Source organism: Electrophorus electricus, chromosome 7 (assembly GCF_013358815.1).
Source record: "Electrophorus electricus isolate fEleEle1 chromosome 7, fEleEle1.pri, whole genome shotgun sequence".
Taxonomy (NCBI): domain Eukaryota; kingdom Metazoa; phylum Chordata; class Actinopteri; order Gymnotiformes; family Gymnotidae; genus Electrophorus; species Electrophorus electricus.
The window spans coordinates 20387054-20409764 of NC_049541.1; the positions used below are offsets into that span (position 1 = coordinate 20387054).

At 46.9% G+C, this 22711-nt stretch overlaps 1 protein-coding gene across 2 annotated transcripts in view; it reads left to right on the plus strand.

Annotated features, from left to right (window-relative positions):
• exoc4 (exocyst complex component 4) overlaps window positions 1-22711 on the plus strand; it is a 110023-nt gene that overhangs the window by 60348 nt on the left and 26964 nt on the right. For both annotated transcript variants that reach the window (XM_035528010.1, XM_035528011.1), the window contains exon 11: window positions 15706-15919. In XM_035528010.1, the coding sequence (XP_035383903.1) occupies window positions 15706-15919 (214 nt within the window). The remainder of the gene's footprint in view (window positions 1-15705; window positions 15920-22711) is intronic.

Here is a 22711-nt window from a genome sequence, read left to right on the forward strand (position 1 = left end):
ATGCCCATGACTGCGGTTCGCCGGGACTCCCCTGTCCAGAGGGAAGAGTCCTGGCTTGGACTCTTATCAAGACTCGGCACCTGCGCGTGGAGAATATAGACGTGGACCATGTTGGTTGAGGGAGAATAATTTGACCTTGTAGCCTGTGAGTACAAGCGAGCGATAAGCTTTAATTCCTTAAGAAAGGCGCTGCTTTATGGATGTTAACTTTAGTGACCGTTTAACACCAGCGCAATCATTCTCTGAGCCAGTCGTAATGTTGGCTCCGAGTGTAATTGGTGAGTCTGTCTGGAACAAGGCCCTGATCCCTTTGATTACGTCCGCAGCCCCAACATTAGAAACGGTCACATCAGGAAAAAAAAATCTCAAAAAAAGTCAATAAAAGCTTTAAAATAATTGTTGCCTATGAACGCATGTGGCGGAGAGGCTGTAAGCAGTAGAGCGTGCACGTCGGTGACGTCGTCTCTCCTTACAGAGAGTCGTTTCAGAGCGGACCATGAGAAACGTTATCGTGTTCCTGAATGCCAAAGGCCCTAGTCAGCAGAAGGGGAGTAAACGAGGAGGAGGAGGAGAGGGATGAGAGGAGGGTTGAGGGGAGGGGAGCTGGGGAAGGAGGCACTGTCATGGTGAGTGCTAGTCTATTTCTGTACACTTGGTTTGCAAGCTGCTTCTTATTTTGGAAATTTGCAAGCTGTGTTTTACATTTACGTTTATGGCATTTAGCAGACGCTCTTATCCAGAGCGAGTTTCCAGTGTAAAATTCCTCTTCCAGGTCTAGATATTTCTTAGATAAATTAGAATTTATTAGATAAATTCAGTTTGTATGAAGGCCTCGATGCACGTCTTGGGCCAGGCAAGGTTGGCCCAGTCAAGAAAGCTGAATTAACCTTTTTTTCTTTGCGCCAAAATCGAGTGGCCCTTTGGACCAATTGCTTTTTTTCTTGGCTTCTTCGTTTGCCTTTAGATGCCTTTTTGCGCTCGTCTCTGTCCAAGTGTGTGAAAGCCGCTGCCTCAGTTGTGACTCAGATGCACTTTTGTTCTGCGCGCTGTGTAAATTCCCTGCGTAGGTCACCACAGCGGGTCCTCGCATTCCGAGTTGTTTTCCGAGCCAAAAGATTTTTCACGTTAACCGCGGAGTTTAGTTACTCGTACTGTCTCCTTCTACCCTTCTCACTCAGTACCCCAGAATACATTCTCATTGCTTCCTATTGTCTGTATTCATGTTTGCAATTAATGCTTTATTGTGTGTGATGGTTTTGTGTGAGGGGTAGTGTTTCTACATGCAGATAAAGACCGATTGCCCAGAGATGTCTCCTCATTTTCTGGGAGGCTGTGGACCTTTGCACATTACTGTAGGTTATGCAAATATACTGTCTGGATGGCAGCGTGCTCCATCTGTTTCCGTGTCGCTCCTCTCTGCGTGTGTTCTCTCTCGTGTGAACAGATCTGTGTGAAACCCCAGGTGGCACAGGAGAGCGGTGTTCGTGCAGGGAGACGCCACACCTTGGCATCCCTCATAATTCCAGGCAGCTCCACGTCCCGTGCAACGGCGTTCCCAGCTCCTCCGGTAACCATTAGCGCAGACGCCAGCATTGATTTATGCAGCAGGAGAGTGTGGCAACGGCAGTTACGGCCTGATGCGGCTGTAATTCCTTCCACGGCGTCAGACACCTGCACAAGGTGCAGCTACTGTACCTGCAGCTATGCTGTGTTTTACAGGCACCTGTGACTTCTGCTGCTTGCGTTAGATAAAGAAGTCTTAGCTCGCTCTCTCTCTGTCTTGCTTTCACTCGTTTTTGTCTTCTTTCATGGTGCGGCCTTGGATGTCCGTCTGGTTGAAAGTTCTTCTCTCGCTCATGTTCATTTCTCGCAGTCTGTGTAGAAAGTGTGTGGAAATCCCAGCCCTGCCGAGGCCATAAATGTGGGTCACATTAACAGGTTCATTAAGAGTTCAGTGTTCTGTCCTTTATTTCTTAGATTATGTCACACCTGCAAGTAATACTGAATTTTATGGCCAAGGGGAGAGAGATTTGAGGGAGTGTGTGAAAGAAAAAAAAAAAAGATTCAAAGGAAAAGGAACGGAAATTGAAATTGTGGCGTAAATGTAACACAAGCCTCCGAACGGCGTTCAGTCTGAGCAGCATATGGCAGGAGGAGAAGTGGAAAAAATCCATTATGTTTGATGTTACTGCTTCACCCACAGGACCAGACTGCCAAAAAACCAGGGAAACGATATTAGCCGTGTTGTAATGTGATTTCTGCAATGTGTGAATATGAGATTCTAATGGATTTGAGGACACAGGCGCGGTCTTTATCACCAGTATTTATCCCCCCCTCCCAGTTGCAAATGTAATTTGCTAAGTATAAGGCAACTGCCTGATTCATTTTTTATTCACTGGGCCGGAAGAGCGGGAACAAGTAGATGTGCGTTTCACCGGGAGACGCTCCAGGAGAGATGTCGGGCGGTGTAGGGCTCTCTGTCTGGAGCTGGACGAACAAAGGGCGGCGCGGGCTTGCGGTGTTCCTGAACGGGAGCGCGTGCTTTAGACGAGGATCCGAGCGCCGCTCCGAACGTGCCGCCGCGGACGGGCATGGGCTGAAAGGCGGGATTTTTCCAATCATGGCGCTCTCAGAAAGGACGAGAGAGATATTGTCCTTGCTCTCTCGCCCTCCCCAACACACACACACACGCGCACGCTCTCTCTCTCTTTTCTTTTCCTGTCTTTTGCCCTTTTTTCCTCATCTGTTTCTCATCCCCACCGTTCTCTTCCTTTGCCCTCTGTCAGTCGTGTTGTTCCTACAGGTCACAATCACTGACATGTTTCACTTCAATAAGTCCTTGAGTTGTTGAACTTCAGATGATTCAGATGGTTCCTTTTCTTACTGTTTTATCCAGAAGGAAGCGTGCTCTCTCCAATAACCCATCAGAAGCGCGTTTCCATGGTATACCCTTGACAGCAGCGTGTAGCCCCGATGACTTACGGTGGAGTAAAATGCCTTTTGCTTTTGCTGAGAAACGTCTCTTAGGCTGTTGCCAGTTGAATATTCTCCTTTGCTTATTTTGAGTGACATGAACAACAGCCTTCAACTCTGATTAGAGCGTAGCCTCTCTTGATTAGCTTGTGCTGTGTTCGGAGACGTTTCTCTGAAAAATTACAGCCAATCAGCTTTGAAAAGCGGTTACCTGCCACTTTAGCATTATAATGAGGGGAGTTAACAAGCACTACTGTAACCTCCAACGTCTTACCCCATAATATTTAAAACAAAACAAAACGAAAAAAGTTTATGCAAATGATAGATCTCAAGTGCAAATTAGATTCATAACTTGGGAAACATTGAAAACAACAGCTGCCAAAAACCAGGCTTGTTGTCTTAGCAACAGTAAAGAGTTCTTAAAGCCCCCCCACCCCTCTCTGTTTTAAAATTGACATATGGCGGGTCATACTGAATGTGCCAGTTCATTCCTCTGTAAGAGAGTTCTCCTGGTGCCCAGGATTTAGGAACGATGCCTCTGAACGTTGACGGCAACCTGCACCTCGGCAAAACAATTGTGAGCCGACAGCCTAGCGTTGCTGGCGGCTGGGAGTGGTAACGATCGGATGTGTGAAGTTAGCGTTTCGGTTTTCCTTTGCGGGCCTCATCTTGGAGATTGGGAGCAGGAGGAGGCGTTGATGTTTCCCTCCTGCATGAGAATACAACACCTCGCTGTCTTCCTCTTGTGAAGAGCAGGGGTTTATCATCATGTCGCACAACACCAGGGAATATGCGATGTGAAGTCTGCATCGTTTTTGATTGGTAGGGATGTGTTTGTCGACTCTCAGTCTGAGCGTGCTTCTGGCATGACGTCGTCCCACCGTGACGTCTCGTGCGTAGGACTTGTACGCGAAGACATAAAGTAGGCGTTTCTTTCCGCTCTCCTGGTGAGCGGCTTGCGGCTCGGTTTCGTCACGTCGCTCTCCATCTCTTTCTCCTGGTTTAGAGTTCGTCTTCCGTTTAGGTCAGCACGATGTCCCTCTCAGCTCACACCCCCGTTATCTCCGGCCACGTTCAAGCCACCTCCTACACTCATCCTGGAATTGAGACAAACAAAACAAAAGAACCAACACAGACACACACACACACACACGCGCGCGCGCACACACCCATCATCATGCTCACCCTTGAGCCCAAACCAAACATCACTTCAGAATTGGAGTCTCCTCCTTATCAGGGACTGACTCCCAGCCCTGTTTCATTCGTAGTCCAACAACTCCTCATTCCAGATGGCTATTTCACTTTCCATCGTCCCATGAGTCGCTGTAGATGTTTCCTCTTGCCATACGGGACTGCGGCCGAATGCACCGCCTGCGCTTCCGGACCGTCCCCTGAAGGAGTGTGCCAGCCTGTGCCAGCTTAGCGCCAACCGTGGACACGTCTGCTCAGAGTAGGGGCCAAGCCGCTATTTCACCTTGAGGCAGTGGCGAGGGGTGTACCCGTGCCGTACTTCCCCGCAGTTGAACACGTTTTCCATCGTACTTTGCACCTCCTCCTTTTCCTCGCTCCTCCTCTCCCCGGACGGTGGCGTCTGAGTCTCTGGGCCTCGCGCTGTATGAATTTCCCCACGTCTCGGGCTTATTTTACAACTGTTTCCTTTTCACATTCAATCAGTCGCCAGTGTGCCTCTAACCAATTTCAATTTACTACAGGAGCGAGAGGGAGGACCCACCCTGTGTGAAATAAGGGTGTAAATGGCTTGCGGGGGAGAGAGTCTCGGAATAATGGCATGGTTTAAAGAGAGTATGGAGCAGGGGGAAGCTCTTTTTATTCAGATCTTGTTGTGAATGGCTTTACCTAAATCCTCTGACACTAAGAGCAGATCTGGTGCATGTTTGTGGAAAAATATAAAGCCATTCCAAATTTTTGACAGTTTACACTTTTCCTAAACTGGATATATGCACAAAATGCATATATTACGCCCACTCATTGTAGATTTTATGTAAAATCCAGAATTCGGAGTGAAACATTGATGGCTAAAGGGTTTGTGGAAGAAACAGGAAGGTTGATCTTAAACCATGAGATTAAGCCCTGGATTTTAGATGTTCCTCTGGCTACTACAGCAGGGAGCAGGCGCTCAGTGGGAAATGACTGCAGCAGTTCACTCTTTTCTAGCTTTGCCTTCAATCAGGGAAGACCTGCAGAAGGGCAGAGTCTGCCCAATGGCATGACTGCATATAAATAAAGCTTAAATTAAAATGAAATTAACCGCAGATCTATTATTCAGGTCATTAATATTAATAAGGCAGAATGCTCCAGTCCCTTTAGCCGAGAACCATGTGTTAGGAGGTTATACGCGCTTGCGTTAATATGCGCTTGCGTTTTGGTCATTCTGCATTTACGGGGCGAAGTGTAGTCCTGTGTCCTGTCTCCTGTGCCCTGTGCCTCTTGCAGTCTCGCACCCTCAGACTGGCGCTCTCACTCTTGGAAAAGACTGGAGATTAGTCATGGAGTTCAATGTTCCAAGATCAGCAGACTGGATCAATGCTGGAACCCTAGCTGAGTCATTCTAACTGCATCATCACCGTGACCCTGTATCCGGTAGAGACGTGCGAGTCATGAGGACGAAACAGGAGAATAAGCTCCATGCTTAACTCGCACACCTGTCCTACACTTATATTGAACGACCATATAAGGGTTTTCCTGTGAGCCTGGTATTTAGGATCTCCTCAGTGACACCTTAACTGCACAACATGCTCGTGCCTTTTCCAGTCTTTGGCGATCAATAGTTTCTCTGGCCAGAGAGAGTTAAAGAGAAAAGTTTGCAGACTGCTGGACTTTTGCATTGCTTAGAACTTTTCGTGGATGAACTCCGAGATCCCAGAGTTCCTGTTGCAAACTCTGGTTCTTGCTAGCAAGTCTAATGACATCCCAGTCTTTTGAGTCTTTGCCGTCACTCCTGATGGGAAAACCCCGCTTATATTGGGCCGGCTTTTTTCTCTTGTATTCCGGTTTGCCTTTAAACGGCAGAGGAAACTCTGGGCTCTGGGTTGCCATGGCAGCATGCCAGAACACTAATATGAGAGTCTTTGCATGCCCCAGAATTCCCAGGCCCTGCTCACGCGAGTCCGCAAGGACTTCGAAGTCCAACGATACTGCACGGCTGGTGCTTTGATAAAACAAAGTCGGAAGCTTAAATCTCTCTCAGAACACAAGCTCCACCCTTTGCCATCTCTGATTGGTGTGGCTGTCAGCCTATAAGGTACCAGACCTACTAGTACCTTATGGGAAATAAGAAATTAAACACATTGCGATTAAAACCATGTTTGCCATTGTAAAGCTCAGTAGAGTAATTAAGTGTGTGTTAACTTCTGGCTTTCCCGTTAGAAGCAGCTACAGGAGATGATGAATTTGCTGTTGCTCTGAGTGACTCAGAGCCCTGTTGACCAGCAGAGCCATGCCGTGCAATTGGCCAACAGTCTAGGCCCACGCAGCCAATCAGCATGCTGCTACTGTACTGCTTGAGCGCGATGAGAGTTTAAGCGGGAGGTCAGCGGTGCACCTCCGCCATTTACAGACCTGAACCGGACCATAATGAGTCCTGTTCTTAAGGGGGTTTCGGAAGTTCTGCTGGCAGCGTCTGTGTTCCCTTTCGCTAAAAGGCCGTGATCGGCCACCTCTTCTTTCAGACTCTTGATTTGGGGATCTTAGGTTTCAGTTAAGCTCGTCCCACCGGGGTCCGTCCTGCTGACCTGCTGCTCGCGCATGTCCTGCCCTGAGCAGCACACCAGCTCCAGGCACCGCGCGCAGACTTCTGCTGAATAACACTGCACTTATTTTTTGATCAGTCTAATCCTTTGACGGTGTTTTTCCTTTGCAGACTTGCTTCAACAGCAGTTTGCCCCTTTTTATGGACAGGTTTTGCTAATTTATTAGAAGATACGTAAGTGTATTTGTTCAGTGTTTTACTGGAAACTGTTTACTTGGTTTAGAACCGGTAAACAAAATGATCTAATTTACACTTTGGAAGTAGAATAATCTAACGTACTAAATTGGTCAAGTCTCCTTAATTCTAACATTTTGGTACAAATATAGCTGCAGAATGATGAGTGAAAGTTGCTCCTGCCAGACTCGTCCAGTTTTAGGCCTCCGTAGTAGTCCTCACCTAGGGTGGCTTGGTGTTTTGAGTTATTCCTCGCCACACCGTACAGACCCATAGCCGCTGAGCCCTGCTGTGAAAACACATCTTCCTAGAGAGGAAAGGAGACGGTGGTAGAGGCCACACAGTGGGCTAGATCCGCTGCGCTGGATTACACGCCATACGTTTAGCATCGCAGTGGCTAAGAGCACAATCCCAGATGATTAAACTAATTGTTGAGAAGTGGATAACAGCGGTGCATTATGGGGTGGAGGGCAGGTGGTGGAAAGGGCAAAGAGGTGGGGGGGGGGGGGGGGATGAGGGAACAAGCTGGTGAGGCGAGGGGGGGTAAAGGGAATCTGGGAGGGTAATTTGTCACCGTGTGGCCATGTCAGCTAAACGAGCCGATCTCATTTCCTGTTGACTGCAGGATTCCGAGTCTCTTATATCCTCTGTGTGATAGATTCCACCTGCTTTAATTGGGCTGGGATGTGCGCATACACACACAGACACAGACACAGACACACATATATATATATATATGTATATATATATATATATATATATATATGCATGTGTGCACAAATACACGTGCGCGCACACACACACACACCAGAAAATAAGGCAGAATATGTGCTACACACTGCAGATCTTCTGTTTATTTTACATATTCATTTATATTGGTGAAAATAACAGAAAGAGTAGCGAGAGCGGGGGAGGGGTAGAGTTCACTCACATTCTGCTGTGGATCTGCCACTATTTCCTGCTTCCACATATTTTAATTGGTGTGCTGATCTTCTGCTTTGCAATATGGCATTAATTATGTTACCGTGTGTGTGTGTGTTTATTAAAAAAAGAATGTGTGCCTATCTCTCTGTGTGTGTGTGTGTGTGTGTGTGTGTGTGTGTGTGAGATCTGAGGAAGACAGCAGAAGGTCTGGGAGTGGGTGGGTGGGTGCGTGGGTTTGACCATACTCATTTTACCTCAATGTTGTCTTTGTCTATTCTGCAGAAAAGCTAAATGCATCGAATGGCAAAGGCGGTTTAGACAGTAACTCACTAAATGGAACCCTAATGCTTTTTTAAAGGCGTTTCCCCTCCCTCATTCTGACTGCCTGCAAGACGAGTGCAAATGTGATGCGTGGACAGCACTGACATGCTGCCATCTAGTGGTACCCTTTAGAATTTCATTTCAGTAATACATGCTTACAAAGCATTTATAGGCACTCTGTATATAGATTTGACTGCACTGACCTCCTCAGTCCTGTATTCTCTGTTTTACTCTTTTTTATGGATTACAGTATTGGTACAGCTGTGCAGATCAAAGACACCGATTTAAAAAAAAATGCTGCTAAAGCATTTATGGTATTTAAATAATACTTATATGCTCTATAAACCCCATAAAACCACTTCACTGAATGGTTCTTAATGCTTGGCAGGCATGAGTTCTGAAAGGTGACTTCCCACTGCTGACGTGGTAAATATCCTTCTCTAATGAGATCCGTTCTGCAGCTCCTGCAGTCTCTGATGGAACACGAGGCCGTGGAGTTCTGCCTTCTGCTCGTTTCGCAGCTCAGTGGCTCTGCCGAACCCCCTCAGTGCATTCTGGGTAGCGGCGCAGCGGTTTTAAACCTGTGGACGACATGAGGCTGAGGAAATCAAATTTCTCCAGAATTGAACCTCCGCTCTTTCGGTGTGGAACGGCGCGGTCATCGGGGCTGTCTTGGGCGCCGCTTGTCTTCGGAGTCAAAATTGCAGCACTCTCTTGGACAGTCATTACCCGTGGTATTACAGTTAATGTTCCCCGGCTGGCCGGGTATCTGTACCAGAATGGCTGTGTTACCATCATCTTTGTCATGATTTGAAAATTCATCAACTACTGGTGGAAAAATAACACATTGAACAGTAGAGTACATTTTGTGTATTTATCAGTATTACCACAAATACTGGTATATAACTTTAGGGGGGTGCGAAGATAGTCATTTCTCGGAGTCCATTTTGAGTACTCTAAGTGAGAGAGCGCCCAGGTTTGCCTTTGGGGAAAATTTAAGGCTACAACTGAGATTGCAGCTCAGAATTCAGAGCTCTCAGAGCTCAGTCGATCTGTAAACTGCAGCGGCTGCAGAAAAAGAAATCACAACCGTTTGTCATCAAAGACCCAAAAATTTAGTCAGGATCACAGCTGGAAAAGAGGGCGGAGAGTGTGAGGTAGTGTGCCAGGAAAACATCTTTCTGTCTGGGGTGGTGGTGCGGTGCACTGTGGGGGGTTCAAAATTGGACCTTTTAACTACATAACGAGCCGGTTGATGATGTCAAGGGCCAACGCTGTAATGGAGTGGGCCACAGGACCGTAGCTATAATGGAGAGGTCGTGGTCGGAGAGAGAGACGGAGCAAGCAATCCGACCTCGGCATCCAAGTCATTCCACGAGTGGAAAATTCCCGTCTGTATTCAGGACATTTGAATAGCCAAATGCCCGTGGCGTGCGGAGTCGGTGGACACTTGGTCCCATCGCCGATTAACCGAGTGTCAGTGTGAACAGAATACTTGTGCAGTCTGAATATTTTAACTCCCATTTCAGGTACTAAAAAAGAGACATAGAAGGACTGATTCCAAAAGTTTTTTTTCCCTCCCTCCAATCTGACCAAGTATGTTATCACCCCCATTTGGCAAAAACTTAATCGTAATAGTGTGGACTGTAAAATGCGAAGTCAGGTTAATATGAGGTGACATCTACAGTGCGGGGAAATGAAATGAAAGAATATAATATAGAATATAAAAGACATTTTTTAAAAAAGTAAAAATTTCTTTCCTCTGACTGTCTACTAAGAGCTGTCTTATAAGGACTGTGTGTGCTCTGAGTGATCCAGTGCTGGTGTTCCCAATGAAACCGCTCTGGAGCTGGAGACGAGCTTTAGTCTCCGTGCTCTTCGAGTGCTCCTTGGGTCATGTGACCATCTGTCTCCGCCTGTCACCGCATCCCAGCCCTCAGAACCAGGAGAATCCGCCCTAAGGTTCGCGAGTCTCCGTCAACAAATCGAGACAAATTGAGGAAGGCGAGATTGCAACTCCTGGAAGTGCTTATCTGTTATTACTGGTGGCCCAGTCACAACCTTTGTTTATTTTCTCTCTCTCTCTCTCTCTCTCTCTCTCTCTCTCTCTCTCTCTCTCTCTCTATCTCTCTCTCTCTCTCTCTCGCTCTCGCTCTCTGTCTCTCTCTCTGCCTTCCTCTGCCTGTTCAATAATACATAAACATATTTCTACCGCATGTATGGTTTGATTACTGAGCGTGTAATTGGTTTGGAGGAAGTGGGGGTAGAGAGTGGCTTTGTGTGGCGGTGTGTTTGTGTGAACACACAGACATGGCCGGCCCGCGCGCTGTAATCCAGCTCTGGCCCCCCGGCTCTGACATCTGTTTTCTAATGACAGTTAATTAGACGCTGTCGAGCGCAATCAAAGGCAGTCGCCACTAATAAACTGGGACCCTCTGTGTGTGTGTGTGTGTGCATAATGTGCGTGAATGGAAGAAGAGCTCCTTGATTGAGAGGAAGCACATGATGGAGAAGATTTGGAGAGTTTTGCTCCTCTGGGGTTTAAAGTGATGAGAAACGGCTGAATTAGTTGCGTAGTGGTGGGTGGTACTGTGCTCTGGTGCCGGCGTTTCTGCCCTGCTGCTGCTCTCTTTCTGCCCTGGTGCTGCCCCAGTACTTCTGTTTCTACCCTGGTGCCACTGTTACAGAGACATGTCACTCGAATGCACATGCAGAAGGTGTTCACTTTTATCATCCAAGACTCACTCAGCACCAAATCGACAAGATCAATATTTATGAGCGAATAAAAAATGACCAACACATCCATAAATAAACACACACACACACTCGCGCTCAAGTTTGTTTATCCATGATGTGGCTGCGATCATCACTTATTTCAGCTTCCTGTCTCTGGCCTGCCTTCTGCTCTGCGTGCCGAGCTCATTATCCGCTGGACGAATGAAGATTGCCTCTTGATGAACAATTACGCCTGCCATTTGGTGCTGGTCTCACCACAGTAATTCTATTTCAGCGGGAAGCTTGTGAAGGAACTCTGCTCTAATTATGTGCATAATCCCCTTATTAACTCTGACTTATGCCTGGGTCTTGTCTCGTCCGCTTCGACCGCTGTCGGAGGGCGGAGAGCTGTCTGTGTGGTGGCAGGTTCGTTTTGGCCCGAGCCAGGACCGGTTTCCAACTGCCCAAACACCTGTCCGTAATGCTGCGATATCAGTAGTGTAACTGATCTCAGATCAGCAGCGGAGATCGCCTTAAACAAGTGCAGATTAAACAGACGGTCGCTTCACGTCTGGCGTCCAAAGGATTTTTAATTTTTTTTTACCCCGCCACCCCCTTTTAATTCAATAAGTGGATTTGCCCGCTTCTTAATTAGGATTTCACACGCGGGGATGGCCCACGCTGCGCCATTGCAAGGGGGTTTTTGTGGTGTTGCCGTGGTGTCACCGTGGAGACGGGGCTCAGTGTCCAGCTGTGTATTGCTCTGTGGAACCTTTTCTCTCTCCCTCCTGCTCACGTTTCAATGCTCAGTGTTTTGTTTCAGTGCAGAATTAAATGTCCTTAATCTCCAGTGCACCAAATGGACTCTGGAACACTTAGTAAGCTCATGAAGGGAATTGGCTTACTAGGCAATGGTTGCTTGATAAACCGAAGTTTAGGCGTAAACCTAACTGCCTGTGCTGAATTCTAGGAGAGAAGCTCGTCTCCGTAACGGTGAGCCATGTCTCTGCGTTTAGACACGGATCCTTCGCCTACTACCTGTCCATTCTGTCTCTTGTAACTGTCTTGTAACTCTGGGAGAGAGAAGTACAGCTGCTGTCAGTGGGGGATTTCCTGGTAAGCCCCGTTAACGAAAAGACTGACTGATCTGAAGGTGAACACGGCCTCCTCCGGCACCCCACAACCCCACAACCCCCCCACCACGTCCCTTTGCTCACTTTCCTTTCTTCCTTTTGTGTATTCTTTTTCTTTCGTATTTCACACTAAACCTTCATATACCTGTCAGGATGTGTGAGGCCGTGCTTGGAAACTTATACAGACTCTCTCGCTCTCTTTTTCTCTCTTTCCACACACACACACACGAGCGATCGCAGTTGTTCATTGCCTCGACACATCGCACATCCAGGCACGTTGCTGTAATGAGAGCTGTCCGATCTCAGCAGAACTCTCTGTGCATCTGCCAAATGCGCCGCCCCAGTGATCAGACACTCCGGGTGAGATTTTCAGCATGTCTCGACTTTAAACACAGACGGCTATTTTTAGATCTGCCACCAGATTAAATGCACCTTAATATATGAGTAAACAAATGCTTGGTAGTTTCGGATCAATAACTATGGGACTCCTAAGTTTGCTGTAGTCATGCGTATGCATTTATCTCACTAACACTATTACTGAACCATGTTAACCGTTTTAACATTTCGTCCCAGCGTGCAAGGGACCGCAACTGGCCACCACGATCGCACGTTCCTGAAGGAAAGAGAAACCCTGTGTGTCAGGGTACGGAAATCTTAAGTCGTTAGTAGAGACAGAGGCATGATGCAGAATTGCGGTGTGATGTGGCTGTGAGGTTTCGTGTGGCGGCGCGGTGGGAGTCGAGCGTTGATGTGGATACGCTCTCCCAGTGGGTCCCTCCGTGCGTGCAGGGCCACCGTGTCGTCTTGTTGCTGTTGCAGACCGTGCTGCGGCCACATCGATTCGCACAGCTGTGTTCCTGATGGCTGCGTCAGAGGCCGCATGGCCGTCCGCTGGTGTTTAACCCGCCACGTTTTTTCCCCTCCAGTTTGTCGGGCAGGATTTCCCACTGCCAGTGGTCATCTCGGCGGCCGCGCCACGCTCAGAAAAACCTACCCGCCCCCATCCTCGCGGCATGCTCGTTCCTGGGGCAGATGGGCTCAAGCACAATTCGATTATACCAGGAAAGCAGAAGGGCGTCTGTAGCAGGCGTCACCTCGTATTTACCTCCTAATGCAAGCGATCAGAGAGATTTATGTGAGCGAAATAATAACAGAGACGGAGAGAAGGGATCATCTAGAGAGAGAGAGAGAGAGAGAGGAGAGAGGAGAGAAATGGTGAGAGAGAGAGGGATGTACAGGCAGCATATGGTATGAATAATTTGTTCGCGGGTGTGATGGTGAGGACATGATGGATTGGCCATGGAGTCGTCTCTTTTTATTGCTGCATAGTGAATTTCTCGAGGGGAGCCCTTCAGAGACACGGGCACCTTTCAGTCAAACCCCACACACGACAGTCAGCACTGCAGCTGATGGCGCAATAAATGCACCAGGAATCTCACCATTATGCTTTCCAGCTCATTGTGTAATTAGCATAATCGTTATCGTGGGTTAGACCCCTACAATTATTGAGTTATGAAAGGCCATAGTTAATGCATTTAACTTGCATGTCCTCAACCACTTCTAAAGCTGTATATTAATGCACTTTAGCTAACGAGCTAATGAGTTGATTAATTAAAACCAATTAATCAGATAATCAATCACGGCCATCACAATAGATAATGGAAATGACGGTATTAACTGCATTAAATACATGTTTTAAAATCCTCAACCTAATGACACTGAAGAAATTCACAATCAGTGAGTAAATGGTTTCTAGAGATGAGCGAACCCGCTGTAGCTTGGAAGACAGACCCCAGTTTTGATCAGACAGAGCTGCTCTTACCGCTGCTCTTACCCAAAAAAAAAGAGTCTTGGCTGTGTATGACCAGATGGTTGTGTGTTCTCATTGATTGTTACACTGGTGCCTTTTTATATCATGTTTGAAGCATAAATACGCGGTAGTTTGCACAAACCCATCTGCGCTGTACCTTTGATGTGCGCGCGGAGATGCTGACTGTAATGGTGAGTGGTTATAAACTATTCATGGCACCTTTATGTGCCTGCTGATGGCCCAATTTGTTACCATTATGGAGAGCGTTTCTGCTTTTTGGGGACGTTTTCAGTCTTATTGGCAAGACTGTGATAAAAATCACTGGATCTATGCTAGTTGTTTTGTGTCACACGCACATATAAATGCGCTTTCAATCTCTTTTCAACACGGAGTGCACGCACACACACACACACACACACACACACACACACACACTCCTCAGCTAGTTGACTAATTGGCCGGTACATTGCTGAAAGAGGCAGTTTTGGGTCTAGGGCAGTGTGCAGACGGTGATCAGTCAGTACTGGTGGTTGATCTATGGCTGCTGTCAGCTGGTGCAGCCCCACTGTCCTTTGTACTCCACTCCCTAATCTCTTAACATACTCCTGCCATGGGCGCAGATAGAGCCGTTCAGTGCAGCGCTTCTCATCACTGCTTCCACCACTCATTTATCTGAGCACTTGATATTCTGGATTTCCTACATTTAATCTTAAAAAAACCAAAAAAAAAAAAACCAAAAAAAACATTGGGCAATAAATCAAAATCATATAAAATGGTTAAAGGAAAAAAAAGAAAAAGAAAAAAAAAAAGCCATGAATTCATTTTGAAAATGCACTAATTAATGCACCGCCATACTGGGCGGAGCTCTGGACGTAGTTTGGAGTTCTGGGCGGAGTTCTAGCGCCACATCACAACTGGCAGAGACTGGATTTTCTTTCTTTCTTATTTTGTTAGATGCATGTTTTGTTGCCAAGTAACTCTGCGTGCTGCAGCAGCCCTGGGTGCTCTAGTGGTGGGCTGCTGGGGCATTAGCCTCCATTTTCTCTGTCATCCAGACAACATTCAAAATGTCGTACCCCCAAGCACACAAGCTGTGATTAGACTACTGCAGTGAGGAGATGCAGACTCTTACAGGTGTGTCCTCGGTCTTTGACATCTCGCATACTGCACCATGTTAGGGGTGTTTGTCGTCTTGTAAAATACTGCGTTACATGTAGTCCCTCTAACTCTCAGACGTCCCCGTAGTATAGCTTTACACATTCACTCTTCCCTAATTCTGGAAGAAGAGCATGTTTTAATTGCAGGTAAATCATGACAAAACCATTCAGTAATGACAGGCATGTTTAGTGAGTCAAATCGTTCAGCGAATGCTGAAGTTTTGCCCAGTCTAGGTGTTTTGGACCAGCCGGAATTGACGCTGTAGTTCTTACTGTCCTCCTGTCCCCTCAACAGGGTGGCTAACCCTGGACTTCACCCACACCTCTGATCGAGCAGTCAGAAATCAGTCAGTCAGTCGCTCACGCCCTAACCCGCCTCACCAGCACTTCGGCGACGCATGACGGAAATGACGAAAGTTCATAAACCAGGAGTTCCTGCCTGGACTTAAAATCCTGTCATGCGTTGCTGTTTTCTGCATTGTAGGTGATTTCTGCTACAAACTAGTCTCATGCTATCAGAGCGGCTCTAGGGCTACTCTGAAACCACACTACCTTCAGGCATACGTGACGTGTACAGGCCAGCCCTCTCTGGCTGACGTGTTGTTTCGTCACTCAGTTGTGTCCAATCTGTCTTTCTTCTGGAGTTTTGCTTTTGCATCGTGAACATTTTTTGTATGCAGTTACGTATTTTTTGGTCATTCATTGTCGGTAATGGCACTTTTTTTGCAGGTTCATTCAGGAGGTGGAGTCAAACATGGGCCCTGGGAAACAGTGTCAGCTCCACACCTTCCTGACCTACTACATCAATGAGCTGTTCCTCAACCAGGTGCGCACAGAGACCAATAAGGAGATCGAGGCTGTTACCAAAGTGGCCGACCCCCTGAAGATTCTGGCTAGTGCAGACACCATGAAGAACCTGGGGGTCCAGAGACCTCTTCTACAGGTAATGGGCCTTGTTTTGAAATCAGCTGATTCTCTCCTCGCTTTCTCTCTTTCCCTCTCTCTCTCTCTCTCTCTCTCTCTCCCTCTCTCGGTCCCTATTGACTGTATTTTATTTTTCCTAAATTGTGGCTTTTTTCTGATTTCTTTATTATTATGTTTGGATTTTTATGCTTTTATTTATAACTGCTTTTCATTACTAACGTGTATACAATACAACTCCACGAACAAATACAGTTAGCTGAAACTTTTCTCACTAAAGAACACGGATGCTCCTAACTTGATGCTCTCCACAGGACTTTGTAAGCAACTGTAAACAGTGCAGAGTTTGACTCAGTTTGTCGTCTTCCACTTTGAAGCACTGTTAGACGCGTAAATACTGTTGGTTTGGCCTGGCATTTCCATCTGAGAGACAGTTCTCCTCCAAGTACAAGAAGGTGGTGTAGTCCTGAGTTTTTTCCTCCACCTGAGAGCCTACTGCGCAGTCTTTCCTCTAACACTCGTTTCGTTTGGCTGTTCTGACGTAGGATTGCTAGCCGAGCCCAGATTAGATGATTAGTATGATTACAGTGCCTGCCATGCAGCTGACCAGAACGCCTACAGCTAACTCTGACCAGAACGCCTACAGCTAACGCTGACCAGAACACCTACAGCTGACCCTGCACCTGGGGAAATACTCTTCCTGGGGAAATACTCCTCCAGAATAACTAACAGTATGACTGCGTGTGGGAATCGAACCCATGACTGCTTGGTGTTACCCGCAGCTTTGCTCTACCAGGTGAGCAAAATGTTTCTGGAAACTAAACGTCTGAAAGTGGAGTGCGACTCCGTGACTCATATCTAAGTTGCCGTTTCATGTGAGAATTCCGTGAAATCCTCTATGATTCCTTCAAAACTCAATCCACTGAATCTTACATTTTGCTCCTGGGCAAGTATAATAGGTTTTCAGTATTTAAGTTTCCTTAATAGTGTGTTGGTGTTTGCCAAGCGACCACAGAACTTGAAAGTGACTCCAGGTCATTGGTCAAATTGCAACTGATGTCTAGTTTCATTGGTGTCTTTAGCACGTCACATGGCCCCAGGTTGCTCTGTGGCTCTGTAGCTTTTAGTATTTGCATATGGCACTTGCCTTTGTGAACTGCGGGCAAGGGACCTGATATAGACCATCTAAATATTTCTCTCCACAGTTCAAAATTGGATCTGTGATCGTCTTTGATCCTGGCTTGTCTAGAATCAGAAGTTGACTAGGTTATATAATGCACAGCTTATCTCCGTGGCGACCAGCTGCCAGCTGTCTCTCTCCCTGGGCCATTTCCCCTGGCACATGAAAAAGGGCTTTCGTCGCCATGGAGACTGTTGCCCCTTGGGGAGTGTGAACTGCTGCTATGGTCACCTGGTTGATAGCCTCACACAAAAACACACACACAGGCGCACACACTTATTTTGATGTCCTAGTGTGTTATGTCCGGAGCACGGTCAAGGTGACTTGTTTCTTTTTGTCTCGTCTTACGTTCTGGCTCGTTTTTGTGAGGCTATTTCCGTTGTTTGGTGTTTTGTGTGGGTCTGATTGGTCCACACTGTGTGTGAGTGACTTGCTCCTGCATGGTCACCTGGTCGCCTCCTGTCTCTGCATGTTGGAGACTTTGCAAGGGCCATCCTGCCAAACGAAGCCCCCGTGAGCACTTATGCTGAGACCTGAACTTCAGCCTGTGTGTGTACGAGTGTGCAGGTGTGTGTGCGTGATCGTGTCCATTCACTCTTTTCTTTCTGACATCAGTTCATTAAAGAAGGTGTGACGACAGGAGTTCACCGCCGATTGTTTACGGTTCTGACTTCTCCTTCTTGCTAATTACCCCGCTGGGCTAACGAGCGACTTATTAGCTGGAGCTCTTTTGTTTTGGGCCTCTTTTTCTTTTTAATTATCCCAGTCAAAGCGGGACCTCTGCTCCACACCTGCCATGTCTCCTGCCTAGCCGCGCGTGTGTGTGTGTGTGCGTGCGCGCGCGCGCGTGTGTGCGCGCAAGACTAAAGACAACACGCGCATACTTTTTAGCAGTACTTTTTGGAGCCCAGTGAATTGCTTACTGGACAGGATGTGTGTGTTTCTGACATTTTTTGTTTGTTAAGTTTTGTTTGTGTGTATTTATTTTGTATTGATGTTCCCGAGGGAACAAGCGCTTATGGAGATTTTTCTGTAGCTGTTGGAAACAGAAAATGTCTCATGTCTGTCTCTAACTAAATCCAAAACCCTCAGTTTTCATGTGCACCACACTTTACTCACAGAGTAGGAAAAGCTTCAGGTGTTTCCGGTGCTGTTGAGGGTCTGCTCCAGTGTGGCGGAGAGTCTACAGGCCGTGTTTGCTGACGAGAGGCTGTTGGCCAGCTCTCTCCACAGTCTGGCCAGAGCAGTGTGTGCCTTCGCCTGCTCAACTTTTCACCGCACAGCAACAAAGCACTGTGCAATTCGCAGTTATTTATGGGACGACACTGACATATGGATCCCTGGCTGCAAAGAAATTGTCAGCTTTTGTTTAAGATCAGTGAGAAGCTGGCTCATCCCAGCCTGTCACAGCAGGAAGGGTTCGTTGATGTGGCAGGCGAGCTTGTGACATCAAATACTGGAGCGTGATTCCAAGCATCAGGAGGCTTTGGAGTCCTTTTAGGCAGAGAAGCCTGCCGGGGAAGCTGTGTGGCTAGAAGACAAACGTCCTCTGTTTGGGATTTGTGCTTCACGCTTGGCGTGGTGCGCTGTGACTAAAGGGATTTTCCTTTACAGCCAAAATCCATGATGACAAAGACCAGTTTACAGGTGACCAGTTTATGGGTGACCAGTTCACACGTGATCAGGCCAGCCCTTCCACTGGCTTGTGCACTGAGTTGCTAACTCTTTCCTGCCCATAATAAACAGGACTACTTAATGCTGTCAGTGAAGTTGAGGCGTCTGTTGGTACGTTGGACTAATAAACACACAAGCCTTGAGGAGCAGACAACTCGAAGTTGTCAGCAAGGCACCTAAAAGCGAAGCCACGCCTCTCCTCTCCTGAAAGCTTGGCTGGTTGTGTTGGAAGGGTTGTGATGAAGTGATTGTTATCAGGCTTTTGCGTGTGCTGTAACTGCTGGGGAAAGCACATGTCTCCGGTTCCTGCACTGGTGGTTCGGAGTCATGGTGATGTGGGTTTCCTCCATTTTTTTTTGTGTGTGTGTGTGTGTGTGTGTGTGTGTGTGTGTGTTTTACATGACCACTGCTTTGGAACTTTTAATGTCTAGCTGCTGCGCACCAACCGAGCCTTTCACCTTATTATTTGCTAGACCACATCCAGCCACTTCGGATGTACACAGAGAGGTTTCTGGTGGTGCGGTTCAGGAGATTTAATTCGTGCAGTTCTCCCCGGCGGGCTGTCAGGGTGTTCATAATTCTGTTGATTCACACAACAATACTTATGAACCTGATCCGCATCAGTTACATTGGGTGTCTCATCTCCTTAGTCTTCCTCTGATTCCAGAGAGCTAGTCTTCTTCATCTCTCTTTGGTGCAGTGTTCTTGTTGAATGACCTCACGTGTATAGTGCAGCTCCACCTCCGTCCAGTCGATCAGCATCATTGCTGAATCCTCTGAAAACATCCGGCAGTGGGGAGGTTTCCTCAAGATCCAAGCTGTATACTTCAGCAAAGGTGTCTATGAGGGCCTCCCATCTCGAGAACAAGGTGAGAACATCCCGTTTGGAGGTTTACGCCGCTGAAGATGGTTATTATTTTAGTCCAGTACGCTGGACCCCTTCTGACCCAGGACCCCGTTTAGAAGTTTCGTATCCAAGGTTTTTATGAACTCTCATCTGATTGAAAGGGAGCCCAGTCCTAATCAGTGAGAGGACAGACATTGAGAAGTCTCCCCAGGGACAGTTGCTTTAGGCCAGTTCATGGAAACGGAGTTGCTATTTCTGAACTCTGTGTTTATAATGCTGTTAAAGAGGGACAGGGAGACTTCAGCATAATGAGACATTATGAGCAGTATCAGTTATTACAGCAGTGTTCAGTATCAGTTATTACAGCAGTGTTCAGTATCAGTTATTACAACACTGTTCAGTTTCAGTTGTTACAGTAGTGTTCAGTATAAGTTATTATATTAGTGTTCAGTATAAATTTCAGTTCTGTTCGGTATCAGTTATTACAGAGCTGTTCAGTATCAGTTACTACAGTACTGTTCAGTATCAGTTATAGTACTGTTCAGTATCACTTAATTCAGTACTGTTCAGTATCAGCTATTACAGTATTATAATAGCTGATCGATCTCTCGCTCTCTCTCTCTCGCTCTCGCGCTGTCTCTCTCTCTCTCGCGCTCTCTCTCTCTCTCTCTCTCTCTCTCTCTCTCTCTCTCTATATATATATATATATATATATATATATATATATATATATATATATATATATATATATATATATATATTATTGTAGATACAATAATATAATATCAACTATTATGAATTAAATCTCAAGAAAAAAAATATTCTAAACAGATGGACAAACAAGGAAACAACTGCAGCACCATTACACAGACAGTGGAAGCTCCAAGGATCTTTGGAATTCCTTGGAGTAGCGAGAGCACTTTTTCTTGCCCTGAAATGGCATGGAAATAGAAATGGAATTGACCTGAGCTTTGGATGTGGTGGTGTGAGCGGTCAGCTGTTAATACATTGTGGAGATGAGTGCGGCTTCCCTCCGTATTGTGCCTCTCCTCGGCAGTCTGGGCCAGGCTGAGGGGAGCAGGGTAGTAATGCTTGGAGGAGCGCTCCCGTGTGGTGGAGGCTCTGCAGACAAAGACGTGTGTTAGTGCGTGTGTTCGCGTGCGTGTGCATGTGTTGGCATGTGTGCATGCATGCGCATGTTTTATGTGTGTGTGTGTGTGTGTGTGTGTGTGTGTGTGTGTGTGTGTGTGTGTTTTAGGGGCAGGTTTGGATGAAATGCAGTTGGCTGAAATACTTCTGTATGTTTTCCATCAGTCCTGTCATTAAAGAGCTGCTCTAGTTAAATACCAAACTGTCTTGGTTAAATATTTCTCTGCTCTTTGACTGCCGGAGCCAGAGTTATTTTTTCAGTTGTTTTATTATTTAGTTTGATGGGGCCATTCATTTATCTGGCTGTGGAGGTTGGTGTATTATGTACGTCATATATTTATCCCGATGCTTACAGAGGTAAAAACATTTCTGCTATAATGAATTCCACCACTCTGCTGATGAAATGCTGCGTGTGAAATGTGAAGCTGTATGTGTGTAATATTATGCAGGTGAAGTGGCCCTCGGTCCAGGTGAAGAACTCGATAATACTCAACTGTGGCTGACAAGGGAGTTATTGTGGTGGAATTAATAATAATAATGAGAAGCCTACTGCTAACAGCCAGTGTTAGCACTAGACACTATCAGTGGTGCAATGCCCCTCTGTCTCTCTCTCTCTCTCTCTCTCTCTCTCTGTCTCTCTCCCTCTCCCTCTCTCCCTCTCCCTCTCTCTCTCTCTCTGATAAGAACAGCCCTCTTTCCCTCCCCAGCCTCTCCTCTAGAGTGATAAGACAGGCTATGGTAGCAGTCCATAAGCGAGGCGTGTGGACATCCACACACTGCCCCCCCCACCCCTGCTGAGCAGGTAATCACCAGAATACCTTTCTCCCTGCGTTGCTGTGCAGCTCTGCGGCTCCAATGCTATCCGTGGCCACAGTTCGTGCTTGCTGACTGATTCGTTTAATTAGAAACCGTATCCACAGGAGAGAGGGGCGTGTAGGCGGTGGGGGGTGGGGTTGGGGTCGCTCTGTGGCCCGGCCAGAGATTGGCTCCATAAATCTTCCCGAACCCTTTCTGTACATACACAGGCAGGGTGACAGGGTCATCCTCTCTGCCCCACTGTTTCCACTGTTGCCTCTATGCCCACAGGAAGCCCACAGGAAGCCCACAGTGTGGCACACGACCCCCATACCGCACTCACCACGCAAGCTGATTTTTAGAGTTGGCGTTCTACAGCTCATGTGGATGGACCCGATTTAGCTGTTTGTTTGTTTATTTCATTATTAGTTTATGTATTTGTAAAGCTCAATATAGTCTGTTTTTTTTCCCCTGGGCCCAGGTGCATTGACGTTCTGTTCCTCCTCCAGATTTCGGATTCGGGGAGACAATGAAAGGGAATTTGGTTTTACAGATGATTGGGTCTGTCAGTTACTCAGCCAAAGTTCCTGTGGAAATGCTGACATGGGATGGTTGTCAGTGGTCTGCTAATGAAGCTGACCTTTTTAATCTCACTGTATTCACTCACTCAGCCTCAAACACAGTAACACACACACACTCAGGCGTGCGCACAGACACATAAGTCTGAAGATGAACTAATGAGAATGACCTTTTCATTTGTTGGTAGGCATATGTTACTTGGCTGATGTGTATATTTGTCCTGTGTGTGTGTGTGTGGTGTTTGTGGTGGTGTTTGTGTTTGAGGCACCTCCTGATTGGCTCCCTATAGACACAGCTCCATTAGCTGAGCGCTGTTCATTGCGACACAAACACTCAACGTGGGCTTTTATTGAGAACTCTTCTCAGCACAGAGACAGCGACAGCCAATCAGAGAACAATATGCCCTAAAGGCTCCTCATGTCCCCTCTGATTAGAACTCTGAGGTCCCTGCCTAGAGACGCACAGACACACACTTTACACACACACCCACACAAGTCACCTACACGTTTACAGCATTTTTCCTCTGAGTGGTTGCCCACCCCAACAGCACGCTGATTCATTCACCCCCCAACCATGCCTGTGTTTTACCG